The sequence below is a fragment of the Acomys minous genome (assembly GCF_964271855.1).
Source record: "Acomys minous genome assembly, chromosome: 11".
Lineage (NCBI taxonomy): Eukaryota > Metazoa > Chordata > Mammalia > Rodentia > Muridae > Acomys > Acomys minous.
The window spans coordinates 57593919-57606791 of NC_140492.1; the positions used below are offsets into that span (position 1 = coordinate 57593919).

The 12873-nt window shown below is 48.6% G+C and overlaps 1 protein-coding gene across 22 annotated transcripts in view; it reads left to right on the forward strand.

The window, feature by feature from the left end:
- Window positions 1–12873, forward strand: part of KALRN (kalirin RhoGEF kinase) — a gene marked incomplete at its 3' end in the record, with an annotated part of 605161 nt that overhangs the window by 455083 nt on the left and 137205 nt on the right. For all 22 annotated transcript variants that reach the window (XM_084802077.1, XM_084802084.1, XM_084802076.1 and 19 more), the window contains exon 34: window positions 12170–12416. In XM_084802077.1, the coding sequence (XP_084658203.1) occupies window positions 12170–12416 (247 nt within the window). The remainder of the gene's footprint in view (window positions 1–12169; window positions 12417–12873) is intronic.

A 12873-nucleotide genomic window follows, 5' to 3' on the forward strand; every position in this document is an offset into this window, starting at 1 on the left:
AAAAAACGCCTGGTGAGCAGTGTAATGCATGTGCACACAGGCGAGAACTGGGAAGTCAGGATTGTGCTTGCTAGGGTTATGATCGGACCCCACAACTTGCCCCAGTTTCTGGTTGCACATTTCCTAATTAGAAATTCCTTCCAAGAAACAGTGAGCGCCTGCCACACACCAACTGAGGTACACAGTGGCCCCCTTGTGGCTTTTGCCTGGACTGGAGGTATGCAGGAGGAATCTCTTAAGAGCCTGCTCTCCGATGAGCAAATTGGTGGTTTCCTTTGCTGACTCCTACCTGTTGCTGCCCTCTAGTGGCCAAAGTGCATTTGCTCTTCTTGCAAAAAAGTTCCAAATAGTAAGGACAAGGGGGAAGATGCCTTGTACAGATGTGCAGGGTAGGGAGCAGTAGCCAGCAGTGTCCAGAGGGCTTGTGACTGTCGAGGTAGCCAGGCAGAGTGGAGCAGGAAGGGAGGTGGTGATTAGAAAGGGTCACTTTGTGAGCCTACATGTGAACTGAGGCTTGATCACAGTTCACACTGTGAAAGCAATTGCTTTCGGTCTTTAGCCTGGTTTCCTCAGATGTTCAACTTCCTAGTGTCCTATAACAGCAGACACTTTGCGGGGCTGTCTGGAGGCAGTCGGAGAAACTCACAACTTTCCTCCTTCCCTCTAAATCTCAGGTTTCTCCCAGCCACCTCTGTTTCGTTCTCTAGAGGTCAGCTAAAGTTTTCCTAGACTTTCTCTCTTTTCTGTGTTGCAAGCACCATCAAGGCCACAGTGTAAACAGCCTTGGGCGAGCTCAAGGCTTGGTGAGGTGGATCCTTTCTTGGCACGACTGTCACCTCCATGGGTTAAGGCTCTGGCTGCTTGGCTCTCCTGGCCCTATTTTTGCTGATAACTTGTGTGGGCTCTTCAGAGGCAAAGAACTACAAAGAGAAATGGGGAACCACAGCTGCTGCCTATGACACCCATGCTAAAGACTTTCAGATCTGTGTTCTCCAAAGCCTAGGGAGGGGCAGAGATAAAGAACCAGCAGTATGTGCATATAAAAATAATAAATACATCTCTTTTTTTTTTTTAAGGTAGAAAATAAGCCAGGCAGTGGTGGTGTACACCTTTAATCCCAGCACTCAGGAGGCAGAGGCAGGTAGATCTTTGTGAATTTGAGGCTAGCCTGGTCTACAGAGCAAGTTCCAAGACAGCCAGGGCTACACAGAGAATCCCTGTCTTTTAAAAAAAAAAAAAAACCAAGAGAGAGAGAGAGACAGAGAGAAAGGAAAGAAACAAAAAATTTAAAAGCTAGCAAGTAGTAAACATAGCAGCTGGTTTTTTGTTTTGTTTTGTTTTAAACATTTGTGGGTGGGGCACGGGGGCATATGGGGCTATGGGGCTTTGAAAGTGCCTCTGGAAGCTGTTACCCTGATGGGGTGGGGGGAGCAGCGCTCCAGGAAGAGGACAATTGTCCCTCCCGATTTTGGGAGAATAATCCATTCTCTCTGCTTTAATGCTGCCTTTGCAATCTGCTGCCACTGGAGCTCTTGTCTTGTGTCTTACTGACTCTTCGTCCTTCTCGGGCTCCCCAAAGGCTTTGGAACAGGCTTTTATTAAATATTTCCTAATGCTGTGCTCCAGGACGGTTTTGTTTTGTTCTCTTTTGTTTTTAATCCTTTGTACCAGCCTCTTGAAACATCATATCAATTTAGCAATCTTGGCTTTTCAGTTCTGGGAAATTTTCTTTATACTTTATTCCTTTCCATCTGTCCCTCTATAACATGTTTGATTGTTTCTCTGATTTTCTTATATTTTCTCTCACTTTCCATCCTTCATGTTCTTGTTCTACCGTCTCAGAAAATAGCCTTGGCACGATCAGAATTCCAGCACGCTATGGAATGCTTCATTTCAGCCATGATAGTCTTAAGCTCCCTCAGTTTGGAGCAGTTTGCTTTATTGCTGTTGTTTTTTGTTTGCTTTGCTTTATGTTTTCATGGATACTATACCCTCTTTTAACTCTCCAAGGCAGTAACCATGCTGCAGTGTGTCCTGCTTGTACGTGGCTTCGTCTGAGTTCCAGGTCTTCCTTATTTACCTCTTTCACCCTCTAGTCATCTTTTCTAAAGCCCAGTGATCTGAAGCTGGATGTCCAATTATATGAATGAGGTATACCGGATGTTTTCTACAGGAACTATATAGTGAGGGAGGAGGTCCCCCCCCCAGTCACAGCCAGAGGGGAGGGGAACAGGATGATAGCAGGAGGGAGGGCACAGCGGGAGGATACAAGGGATGGAGTGACAATTTAGATGAAATCTGAATAAATTAAATAAATAAATAAAAGAACAGGGCTATTGTCTGGCAGGTGTCATTGTGATGTGCTCTGGTGGGGGAGACAGTGGTAGAAACCGATAGGCAGCCAGTGGGAGCACTAGGCAGGCAGCAGTCATGGGGCACGTTCACTCGTGTGCCCAGTAGGTATTTATCGAGTACCCACGGCGTGCCAGGCACTGCTCTAGACCCGGGAGATGGACACAGCTAAGCACAGCTACTTCTAGTCCACTTGGTCTTATATTCTGATGCAAGTGTAAGTGACGAACAACAGACAACACACTACTGAAAAGTGCTCAAGGTAATTAAGGAGGAATGTTTTCCGCCATGAATACAGAATAAGTCTACTCACAGGATGCTAAAGCTAGTAGGGCCTCGAGTCCAGTTCCTTCTCCTAAGAATGAGGATTCAGGTATGCAGGAGGGAAAGGATACATTCAGTGTCACGTACGAGGAGCCCTGGGCCAGCTCTGAGGCCTCCCAATTCCTCTGCCCAGGTTCTCCCAACTATTAATTACTATGAAGTCCATGAAGCCTCCAAGGCTGGGGAGCCCCTGAAGCCCTGTAGAAAATAACGAGATGAAAGAGCTCCTTCCGCCTCGGTGTGCCAGTGCGAGCACACAGAGACGTTGACTCTTAATTGGGCCTGGCAGCTGCCTGGACTGCCATGCCAATTGGAGAAACCCCAGAGCTGTGTGATAATAGTCCTAATTCCTAATGCTGCTTTTCACATTTGCTTCAGACAGCATAATCAAGATAAACCACAGCAATAAATTGCAAAGTGACTTAATTTCCAGAGAGTTCATCTGAGTTTCCCAGGATTGCAGGCTCGTGGGTTTAGAGGCAGGCGTTCTGAAACCACCATGTGGCGCCATCGTCGGCCACGTAGTGGTTTTCCAAAGCTTCCCTGGTGGACCTGTCTGTCCGCTCCCCCTTCTTCCCTGACTGGCATGCCTTCTTGGAATAGCTGTGGCTCTTCCTCCTAGTTACGTTTGTTGATTTGTTTTCAAGGCTGGTATTGTTGGTGTTACTGTTACTTTCGCTATAAAGCTGACAGGTAGGTAGGTAACCCTGGGAAGGACTGGAAATGAGGAAACAGATGGGGAATTACCCTAGGGCTGTGCTCTGCCAAGCCGAGGTTAGTATTTTCATCTGTTCCTATGAATAATGGTGCTCTCCACACAACTACATATGCAACCTCACATACTGCTCTTGGTTTGTTTGTACTTTATGTAAGATACAGGTTTGTTTTTTTGTTTGTTTGGTTGTTTGGTTGGTTGGTTTTTGGTTCCTTGAGACAAGGTTTCTCTTGTAGTCTTTGGCTGTCGTTGACTCGCTTTGTAGACCAGGCTGGACTCAAACTCACAGCTATCCACCTGCTTCTGCCTTCCGAGTGCTGCAATTAAAGACGTGCACCACCACACTTGGCAAGATAACAGGTTTGATGCTATTCCAAAGCTTTATAAGAATCTGATGGCCGAGCCTAGTGTGGTGACTTGAGCCTTTCATCCCAGCCCTCAGGAGACAGAGACAGACAGATCTCTGTGAGTTCACAGCCAGCCAGGTCTACATAGCAAATTCCAGACCAGCCAGAGCTACACAGTGAGACCATGTCTCATAAACAAACAGATAAGTCAAACCTTCACATTTGCTTTTGGCTGGAGATACGGCTCACCAATTGAGAGCACTTATTATTGCTGAGAACCCAGAATTCCCAGCATCTACGAGGCGCTTCAGTCTCCATAACTCCAGGTCCAGGATGTGCGTGATACAAACAGACACCTAAGCAAAACGCTCACACACATAAAATAAAATAAAAAATTTTAAAACCTAATGGTTGGAGCTAGGCAGTGGTAGCACACGCCTGCAATCCCAGCACTTGAGAGGCAGAGGCAGGAGGATAGCTGTGAGTTTAAGGGCAGCCTGGTCTATAGAGCAAGTTCCAGGACATCCAAGGCTACACAGAAAAGCTCTGTCTTTAAAAAAACAAAAATAAATAAATAAATAAACAAGTAAATAATTTCATGGCTGCCTAATTTATCATTCACTTACTGGATGTATCATAATGGCTTCACTATTCTCTTAGTAGATTTTTTATGTTTTAGTTTTAAGGGGATTTTTTTTTTATGTTATTGCTGTAAAAATCCTCCTCTCTGGGAAGATTGCTGGTGCATGCATCTTCGCGCTTAAAGCCACAGAAGCGGTTCACTTCAGTGCTGGTCTCATTCATGTGCCATTGAAAGGGACTTGTTGCTGGCACTTCTGGTAAAGTCACTGCCTAAGTGAACGCTTCTGCCCTCTGCTGCTGGGATCCAGGTGTTCAGGAGGAAGCCTGGCGCCTGTGGGAAAGAGTGGCCCGCTGGGACTTGGGTGCCCTTGAAACCTTGCCAAGAAGACATGCTCCAACTCACGGGGGGTCAGGAGCAGCTCTGGCTCCCTCCCCCCACCCCCAGACACCCTATGTAGACATGAAGTTGTGTGAACTCTGTCTTCCATGCCAGCCTAGCACTGTCCTCCCCCATCCTTTGTGAGGCTGTCAGGAGTCATCCTCAGTTAGTATACGGTTAGGGTAGCAAGGACCAGGCTCCTAAGAGACAGGGGCATCTTCACATGGGGACAGATGCACATGAAGAGGCCTGAGGAGTTCACTTTCCCTAAAGGGCTTCTGAGTCCTACCAATCCTTTGTGCGCTCACATGGGAAACATTTAAATGCGTCCAAGTCACCAAGTCACGTTCAAGACAGTAATGTCAGGGCAGGTTCTTCTAATCTGACTGAGTCAGGGGGAAAAAATTAACTCATTTACATAATTATTTATGTGCATATAAAATATGCATACAGTTGGCAAGTCTGTTCTCAAACAGCATGTCATGAAAGTTTATTTCTGCTGGGCGTGATGGCACATGCCTTTAATTCCAGCACCCAGGAGGCAGAGGCAGGTAGATCCCTGTGAGTTCAATGCCAGCCTGGTCTACAAAACGAGTTCAGGACAGCCAAGGCTACAAAGAGAAACCCTGTCTTGAAAAAAAAAAAGTTTGTTTCTTTTTTTGTCATTTTTTTCTCTATTCCTTTTCTCTCAAATTTACTACAATGAACATTTACTTCCAGAATTCTTTTTTGAGACAGTGTCTTACTATATAACCCTCCTAACCTAGAACTTAGACTCCCAGTAATCCACCTGCCTCTGCTTCCTGAGTGTTAGGATTAAAGGAGTGTTCTACCATGCATGGCCAGAACTTAGTCTTTAGGTGACTGTAAGAGCCAGTATTGCCAACAGCACTATCCAGGGTACTTTACAATTACGATCACAATTAATTTTCTAAACAGCTTATGCACTTAGTACTGTTGTTACCTCCGGTCTGCAGATGAGGGAACTGAGACAGAGAGGTTTGAGTTACTTGCCCTGGCCACACAGCTGATAAGGGCCCTTAACCATAAGGCTATGCTGCCTGAGGAGAGTTGGGGGACACACGGAAGCAGAGATACTGTGGCCCTGAATCGGCGATAATAGGAATGGAGGCAGAGCACAGCCCTTGCTCTTTGGTACCACTGAGGACCATCAGGAAACAACTGTTCATGCCCCATAGCACAGGAGCTCCCCGGGGCTGGAAACAACGGTGTTCATGTCCCATAGCACAGGAGCTCCCCAGGGCTGGAAACAACTGTGTTCATGCCCCATAGCACAGGAGCTCCCCAGGGCAACCCAGTACATTTGGTTCATCAAGACAGGGTTTCTCTGTGTTGCCCTGGCTGTCCTGGAATCCATTCTGTAGACCAGCTGGCCTTGAACTTAGAGATCTACCTGCCTCTGCCTCCCAAGTGCTGGGACCACTGCCACCCTCTCCTTCCCCACCCTCCCCACCCCGGCTTCACACTGTTTGTTAAGAAGGAGGCTTCGTTTCACCTCCAAATGCTAAGCAAGCAAAAACAGATCTAAGCAAAAGCAGCCATTTTTAAAAATTCTTTTAAACTTAGTAAAGCTTTGCACTTAATTTACATTTTCAGTATCAAATATATTTTATGCACTTATCCACTACCAAAACCAAAATACCTCCACAACAGAATTAGAACTAGGAAAAAATGTCCAGCTTATATCCTCTTTCATAACTTGTGCCCATTAATCGAATCCAGTCTCTCTCCTCATCCCCTTATATGCAGATGAGCTTCCAAAGGTGCCTCCAAGGTGTCCCTGCATGAGGAGAAGCTCTGGAGAGAAGGCCAGGCTGGCAGCTGGGCAGGGAAGGTCCAGACAGGCAGGCTGCAGAAGGTAGAGGAAGCCATGTCTAGCTGGGAGTGGTCACCATGGGAACAGAACTCACCAGATATGTCCAGCAAGGAGAGGGTGAGAAGGTGTGGCCAAGGGCTTTAGGTGGGGACTGAGCTCACAGCTGGCCGGCTAAGGAAATGCAGGGAGACAGCATCAAAAGGTTTTAGCAGAAGGGCTGGAGAGGTGGCTCAGTGGTTAAGAGCACTGACTGCTCTTCCAGAGGACCTGGGTTCAATTCCCAGCACCCCCACAGCAGCTGGCAACCATATGGAACTCCAGATCCAGGAGACCAAGAATGAGGGGTGAGAGGCCAGCCAGAACTAACTGGTAATAGGAATAAAATGAGAAGATTCTAGAAGTGAGGATTTGAGATTAGAAAAAAAAAGAAAGAGTGAAGAAAACACACCGGACTTCATGCCAAGGCCCTGTGCTATTAGTTGAACCCCCAACACTTCCCTACTTAGACTCCTGAATAGAGTTTAACTAAAAGTTTAGCATACATAGCAGATAAATATATATGTATATACAAATGATATATGCATGTGTGTATATATATGTGTGTGTATGTGTGTGTGTGTGTGTGTATCTCAGATAATAGAGGGTCATAGGGCTTCTTGAGGCCTAAGGAGTCACCAGAGACTTTTGTGGAAAGCCACAGGGAGGGAGGGATGGACATCCTCCCTGAACACCCCTGAGGACAACAGAGAATGCCTCATCATTAGGAACATTGTAGTCGGAGAGAGTCGACCCGAGCATGCTGCATAGTGGGGGTAGGGGGGGTAAGCAGCAGGCCACTTCGAAAAATCAGCAGCATGCCAAGGGAGACGGGCAGAGTTCACACTGTGGTGGGTAGAACAGGGTTGGCCCAGCAGAGCTGTTTTCCTCAAGATTGTCTGAGGGGAGAGAAGGAACTGATGACTGGGTTGTCCTTTTGTGGGTCGGGAGGGGAGGCTGAGACTATGTGATATCTGTGGAGAAGCCACGTAGTGCAGAAGGGAGAGGGAGCTGGTAGCTGATGAGTGCAGGGCCGTGAAAAGGAGGAGGGGGTGGGCTCGGATTGCGAGGGGTAAAGCTGTCTATGCTCAGGAGCTGACAAGCAAAGCTAGCTGAAAAATACATCTGTGTGGAAGAGATAGAGAAGAGATGGGGCCTCAGCGGTCCCTGCCTGTGCTTAGACTGGCCCTACCAGCAGAGGGATTCCGTGAGCAAAAGACAGAGTTGTTGGGCAAGCAAGAAGAGGTGGGTGGCTTGCAAAGCAGGTTCTCTACATCACAGCGGTTACTGAGTCCAGAGAAGAAAATAAGGTAAGGGCAAGCTGTGTGCAGCATCCGACACACCATAGGAAACAAAGCTGTCAGAGGAGAAGGAACGTCAGAGAACTCAAAGGGGTCATCTCTGAAAAGAAACACTGACGGTGACACCAAATGCAAGGGACATTCATTCTATAGGCCTAAAACAGAAAAGGAGAAAACAAATATACAAAGAAATACAGAATAAATACCAAACAATCTGCCAAGGACAGTGTTAAAATAGTCTTTAGGTCACAGGGAAGAAAAAGCATGGATGCCACTTGCAAATTTTTCTACAACATAAACAATAAAGCAGACTCATATTCCTGAGACCAGAGATTTAATTAGCTTTTGGAGAGAGTGGGAACTTTCCAGATGTGGTTTGGGGCGGGGGGATGGGGGGGAGTAGGGGGGTGGGGAACAGTTGTTGGGGAGGGCCAGGAAATGAAGCAGCAAAGAGAGCGTGGAGCAGAGCAGAGAGGCACACTCCAATCCTAATAACACAGAAAGGAAGAAAAAAAAAAAACCAAAAAACAAAAGCCAGGAACCTGAGCCTCCCTGGGCCTACAAGAGGGACAAGACACACAGGACCAGTCAGAGATGGCAAAGGTATGTCTGGGCAGAGAGAGACAGGTGTGTCAGGGTAGAAATGGCTCAGCAGGTGAAGGTCTTTGCCACACAAGCCTGACAAGCTGACTTCGCTCCCCACATGGCAGGGGAGACCCAACTTCACTGGGTTGCCCTCTGACCTCTGCATACATCGTGCACACACAAACGTGTCTGAGAAATATGACAGCGTCAGTGAGGGGGGATTGGGTTTGTTGGTTAAGGAGCTGTGTGCTCTGTGAGACTAACTTCCATTAGGTGTGAGTCATCACACTCAAGAAACTATGACTCAAACCTGGAACCATGAACGAATCACACGTACACACTCTGAATGTGCCAAGATCTCTCGTCGACCTCTCTGCTCTTGACTAATTCCTCTGCAGTACTGCTCAAGTGTGAGCTGGGTTCCCCTAGGCAGTCGGACACCTCTCCGGTGCTCTGGGAGGAGATTGGAAAGAACTGTTTGGGGGTCAGCTCCCCAATACGGCTTATGCATTTGTCCCAACCTCATCCCCTGGCGGACCCTCTGCGTTTCTAGTCTTGCAGTGGGGTAAGACCAGGTGTGGTAAATCTTTTTGATCGAGCCATGGAGGTGAGGTGTGCATGGACCTTCATCCTGTGTTTGAACCGTAAGGATTGCCGGATTGCCGTGGCTGGGTCTATAGCTTGACTGCGGCTATCAGTTTAGGTGTGTGCTGAAGAAACTGCCCTTTGGACCTCTCACTAGCCTCCTGTGTGTGAAGACTGGGCGGCTTTTGGGAACAGCACTGCCATCTAGTGTCACTTTTCTGCACACTCTGGATCTTGGTTTTGGGAACTGATTTCTTCCTTGTGGCGGTGGCTTGCTTGTTTTGCTGTGCTAGGGAAGGGTCCCAGGACTTCCTGAATACTGGGCAAGCAACATCCCCATCGCTTGATCTTAAACTATAGACACACAGCCTGGCTCTTTCTCCCTCTTGCCCAGCCCTTGCAAATCCTACCCCTCTCCCCTACCCTGTAGGGCTTGTAACTTGCCCTAGGAAACAGTTGGCTTATAAATTACCAGCTGTTTACAACCATAACTTCAGGCTCCTCTGCTCTGCCTCAACTGCCTGGAAAGAGTTCATCAGTGAGAGAAGGAATCAGTAATATATTGGGCTGTCACCAGGGAATGAAAAAAAAAAAACTAAAGTAGAACAACAGACTGCAGCTGTGCGTCCATGGTACACAGTACGTTGCTCAAATACTTATTACAGAGAGTTCTAAAGTCCAGACAGCAGGATGGGATTATAAATATAGATCACCTCAGGGATCAGGGGTGTAGGTCACTGCCTAACTACTGCCAAGCGTGAGCATATCCCCAAGCTAAGTGTGCACAGTGTTGTGAGGTCTTAAGGCGTCTGGGATTCACACCAGAGGCCTGGATTCAAATTCAGCATGGTGTCTGTAGAAAACCCCCCAGCCAGTGTCTCTCAGTGTTCTAGAGACCTACTTTTCATAATAGAACCGGGGGTGGGGGGCGGGGGTGTGGATTGGTGTGTCCCTCTTAAAATTCACATCTTTGGACTTCAGCCACAGATTATAATCTGTGGTTGGGGCTTGGTTGAGGGGGAGACAGCCTAGGAGTCTGCATTTCATGAGCTCCTGAGGTAACTTTCATGCATAGCCTAACTAAGGTCTAGGCATCTCAGGGCTTGCCCGTGCTGGCATGCCAGCTGGGGACAGCGCATGCGCGTACTTTCACATCCTGACATGAGCTGTTACTTCCCACAGTAACCTTCACTGACTGTTTCTGGGGAGATAGCTCCAGGAAAGTAGGGGAAGAGGCTGTGTGCCTCACTTGGTGAAGAAGATGACCCAACGGCCATGATTTCTTCTCTCTTTCCCTGTCCTCCTGTCCCTGCAGACCCCCCTTGCCTGCCTGTGGGATGTGCTCAGCACAGCCTCCCTGCTTTTTAGATAGAGGTGATGCCAACTGCCAGTCAGACTCAGTCTGGTGAGCATGTGTGGGTGTGGGGGTGAGTGTGTGGGGGTGAGTGTGTGGGGGTTAGAGAGAGAGAGAGAGACAGAGAGAGAGAGAGACAGAGAGCAGGTCAAGGTCAGCCATCTTTCTTTATCATTCTTCACCTTATTTTCTGAGACAGGGCCTCTTAACTGCACTTAGGCTTGCCAGTCGGCTAGCCAGGCTGGCCAGCAAGCCCCCAGGATCTTCTTGTCTCTGCCTCTTGGCTCTAGGATTACAGGAATGTATCACCATAGCTGGCTTCTCACATGGACACTGGGCATCCAAACTCAGGTCCCCATGCTTGTGAGCCAGGCCCTCAGCCCCAACGTTCTGACATTCAAGCCCCATTAGTAGCTACGGTTTTGCTCCAGTCAGATAGTTAATCTCCTACTTATATGATGATCCCTGCCCTCCCTCCAGCAGAAGGGTTCCCCTAGAACAAATATAAACCGGCTGGGCATGCTGCTATAGATGCTGCTGCTGCTGCCTGGGTGGGCGTGCTGTTAGGATGATGATGATGATGACGACGACGATGACGATGATGATGATGATGATGATGATGCCGCTGATGCCGCCACCTGGGTGCGCATGCTGCTAAGATGCTGCTACATTTGTTGATATAGATGATGGTGATGCCTAGATGGCCACTGTAAACGGTCCAGGTCCCTTCATAGACGAAAGTTGAATTCCTCAAGGACAGTATAGGAATTCCTTCTGAATAGACGTTTGGGATGAACCTTGGAGGACAAGAGGCTGGCAGGCTGGACCTCTGCCTTCTTGCTGGCTCTGTATGCAGCTGGCTTTCGAAGCTGGAGGCTCTGAGCTTCATTCTATGAGCATAGTACAAACCCAAGGGATCCTCATGGATGTGAGGCTAGAGGGAAGGGAGGAAGGGAGAAAAACTCCTAGGTGAAGAGTGAGCCACCTCAGGGGCCTCTTCCTGCCCTCCAGGATCTCTCCCTGCTCTATTGTTGTGCACCCCACCCCTGCAGTAGGGAAGTGTGGGTCACTTAAGCACAGAGTCCAGTACTGTTTGCTCCTAAATAAGGCATTGCTCCTCTTCTCTCTTCCCATCCCACTCCCGGGTCCCCAGGGGCCAGGCAAATGCCTGAGAGCAAAGCCCCATTCTTCCTTGTGTTATTATAGCCTGTTTTAGGCTTATGGCTCCAGGGAGGGGGTGAGGATGAGAAATGTCGTGTGACTGAGACAGAAGGGAGGTCACTTCTTGTATTGTTCCCAAATGTCACCTAGACCCCAGTGAGAGTGGGTGAGAAGCAAATAACACCACACTTGAGTCTGAGGGGTATCCGTGGGGCTGGTTTGGGGTATGGAGTAGAGCCCTTAGAAGGAAGAACAGGACGCACAGGGAAGGGTTTGAAGGCACAGCTGGCAGGAAGCTTGGCAAAGAAGTAATAGAAGGAACTCTAAGGAGGCCAGGAGTTCGAATGAAAGCCCTGGCTCTGGGCCGGCTCCAGAGTGGCTACACCGAACCGTTCGAGTGCCCAATACCACTGTGCTAATTACCTTTTTTTTTCCTTTTCTTTTTCCTTCCTGTTTGTTCCCAACATGCCCCCACCTTCTGCCTTTTCCCACTCTCTCCCATCTTTTCCTCCTTTTCTTTCTCCTCCCCTCTGCTCTCACCCCCTCTGTCTTCTTCCCTCTTGCCCATCTTCTCACCTTCACATTTTACCCCTCTACCCCTGTCATCAAAGCTCTCAGGTGGATGTGAGCTGACCGTGGTCCTCCAGGACTTCAGCGCCGGCCACAGCAGTGAGCTGAGCATCCAGGTGGGGCAGACCGTGGAGCTGCTGGAGCGACCGAGTGAGAGGCCCGGCTGGTGTCTGGTCCGCACCACAGAACGGAGCCCCCCACAGGAAGGCCTGGTCCCCAGCAGTGCCCTGTGCATCTCACACTCGCGCAGCAGCGTGGAGATGGATTGCTTCTTCCCCCTGGTGAAAGGTAGGAAGAGTTGAGGGGCGGGTGGCCACCGTGGAGCTGGCCTGAGTGTCCACTTTGGGTTGAGCTGGGTTTCTCTGAGATCTGGAAGCGGAGAGAGTGCGTGCTGAGAGCATGAGGAGAAGGCTGCTTGTATCCTCCGTGTGCCTTAGATAAGTCATCCAGCCTTACTGAGTCCGTCGCATCCTAAAAACAATGGCTGAACTGCTGGCCTCCAACCTCTCTCCCAGCTTTCCCTATGCACCATTCTACATCTGGAGTCTTCATCGTGACTGGAGGACTGAGCAACCCCAGCAACCAGCCACAGTGGAGCAGGGCTTGGTATCCCCTCTGCCCAATCTGGGTTCGAGGCCACCCTGTCACTTTTTTTCTTTGATGTGCTCAATGCATTAGTCTGTTCTGTAGAGTAACAGAGCTTACAGAATAAGTATATATTATATTATTTATGTATAATAAGTCC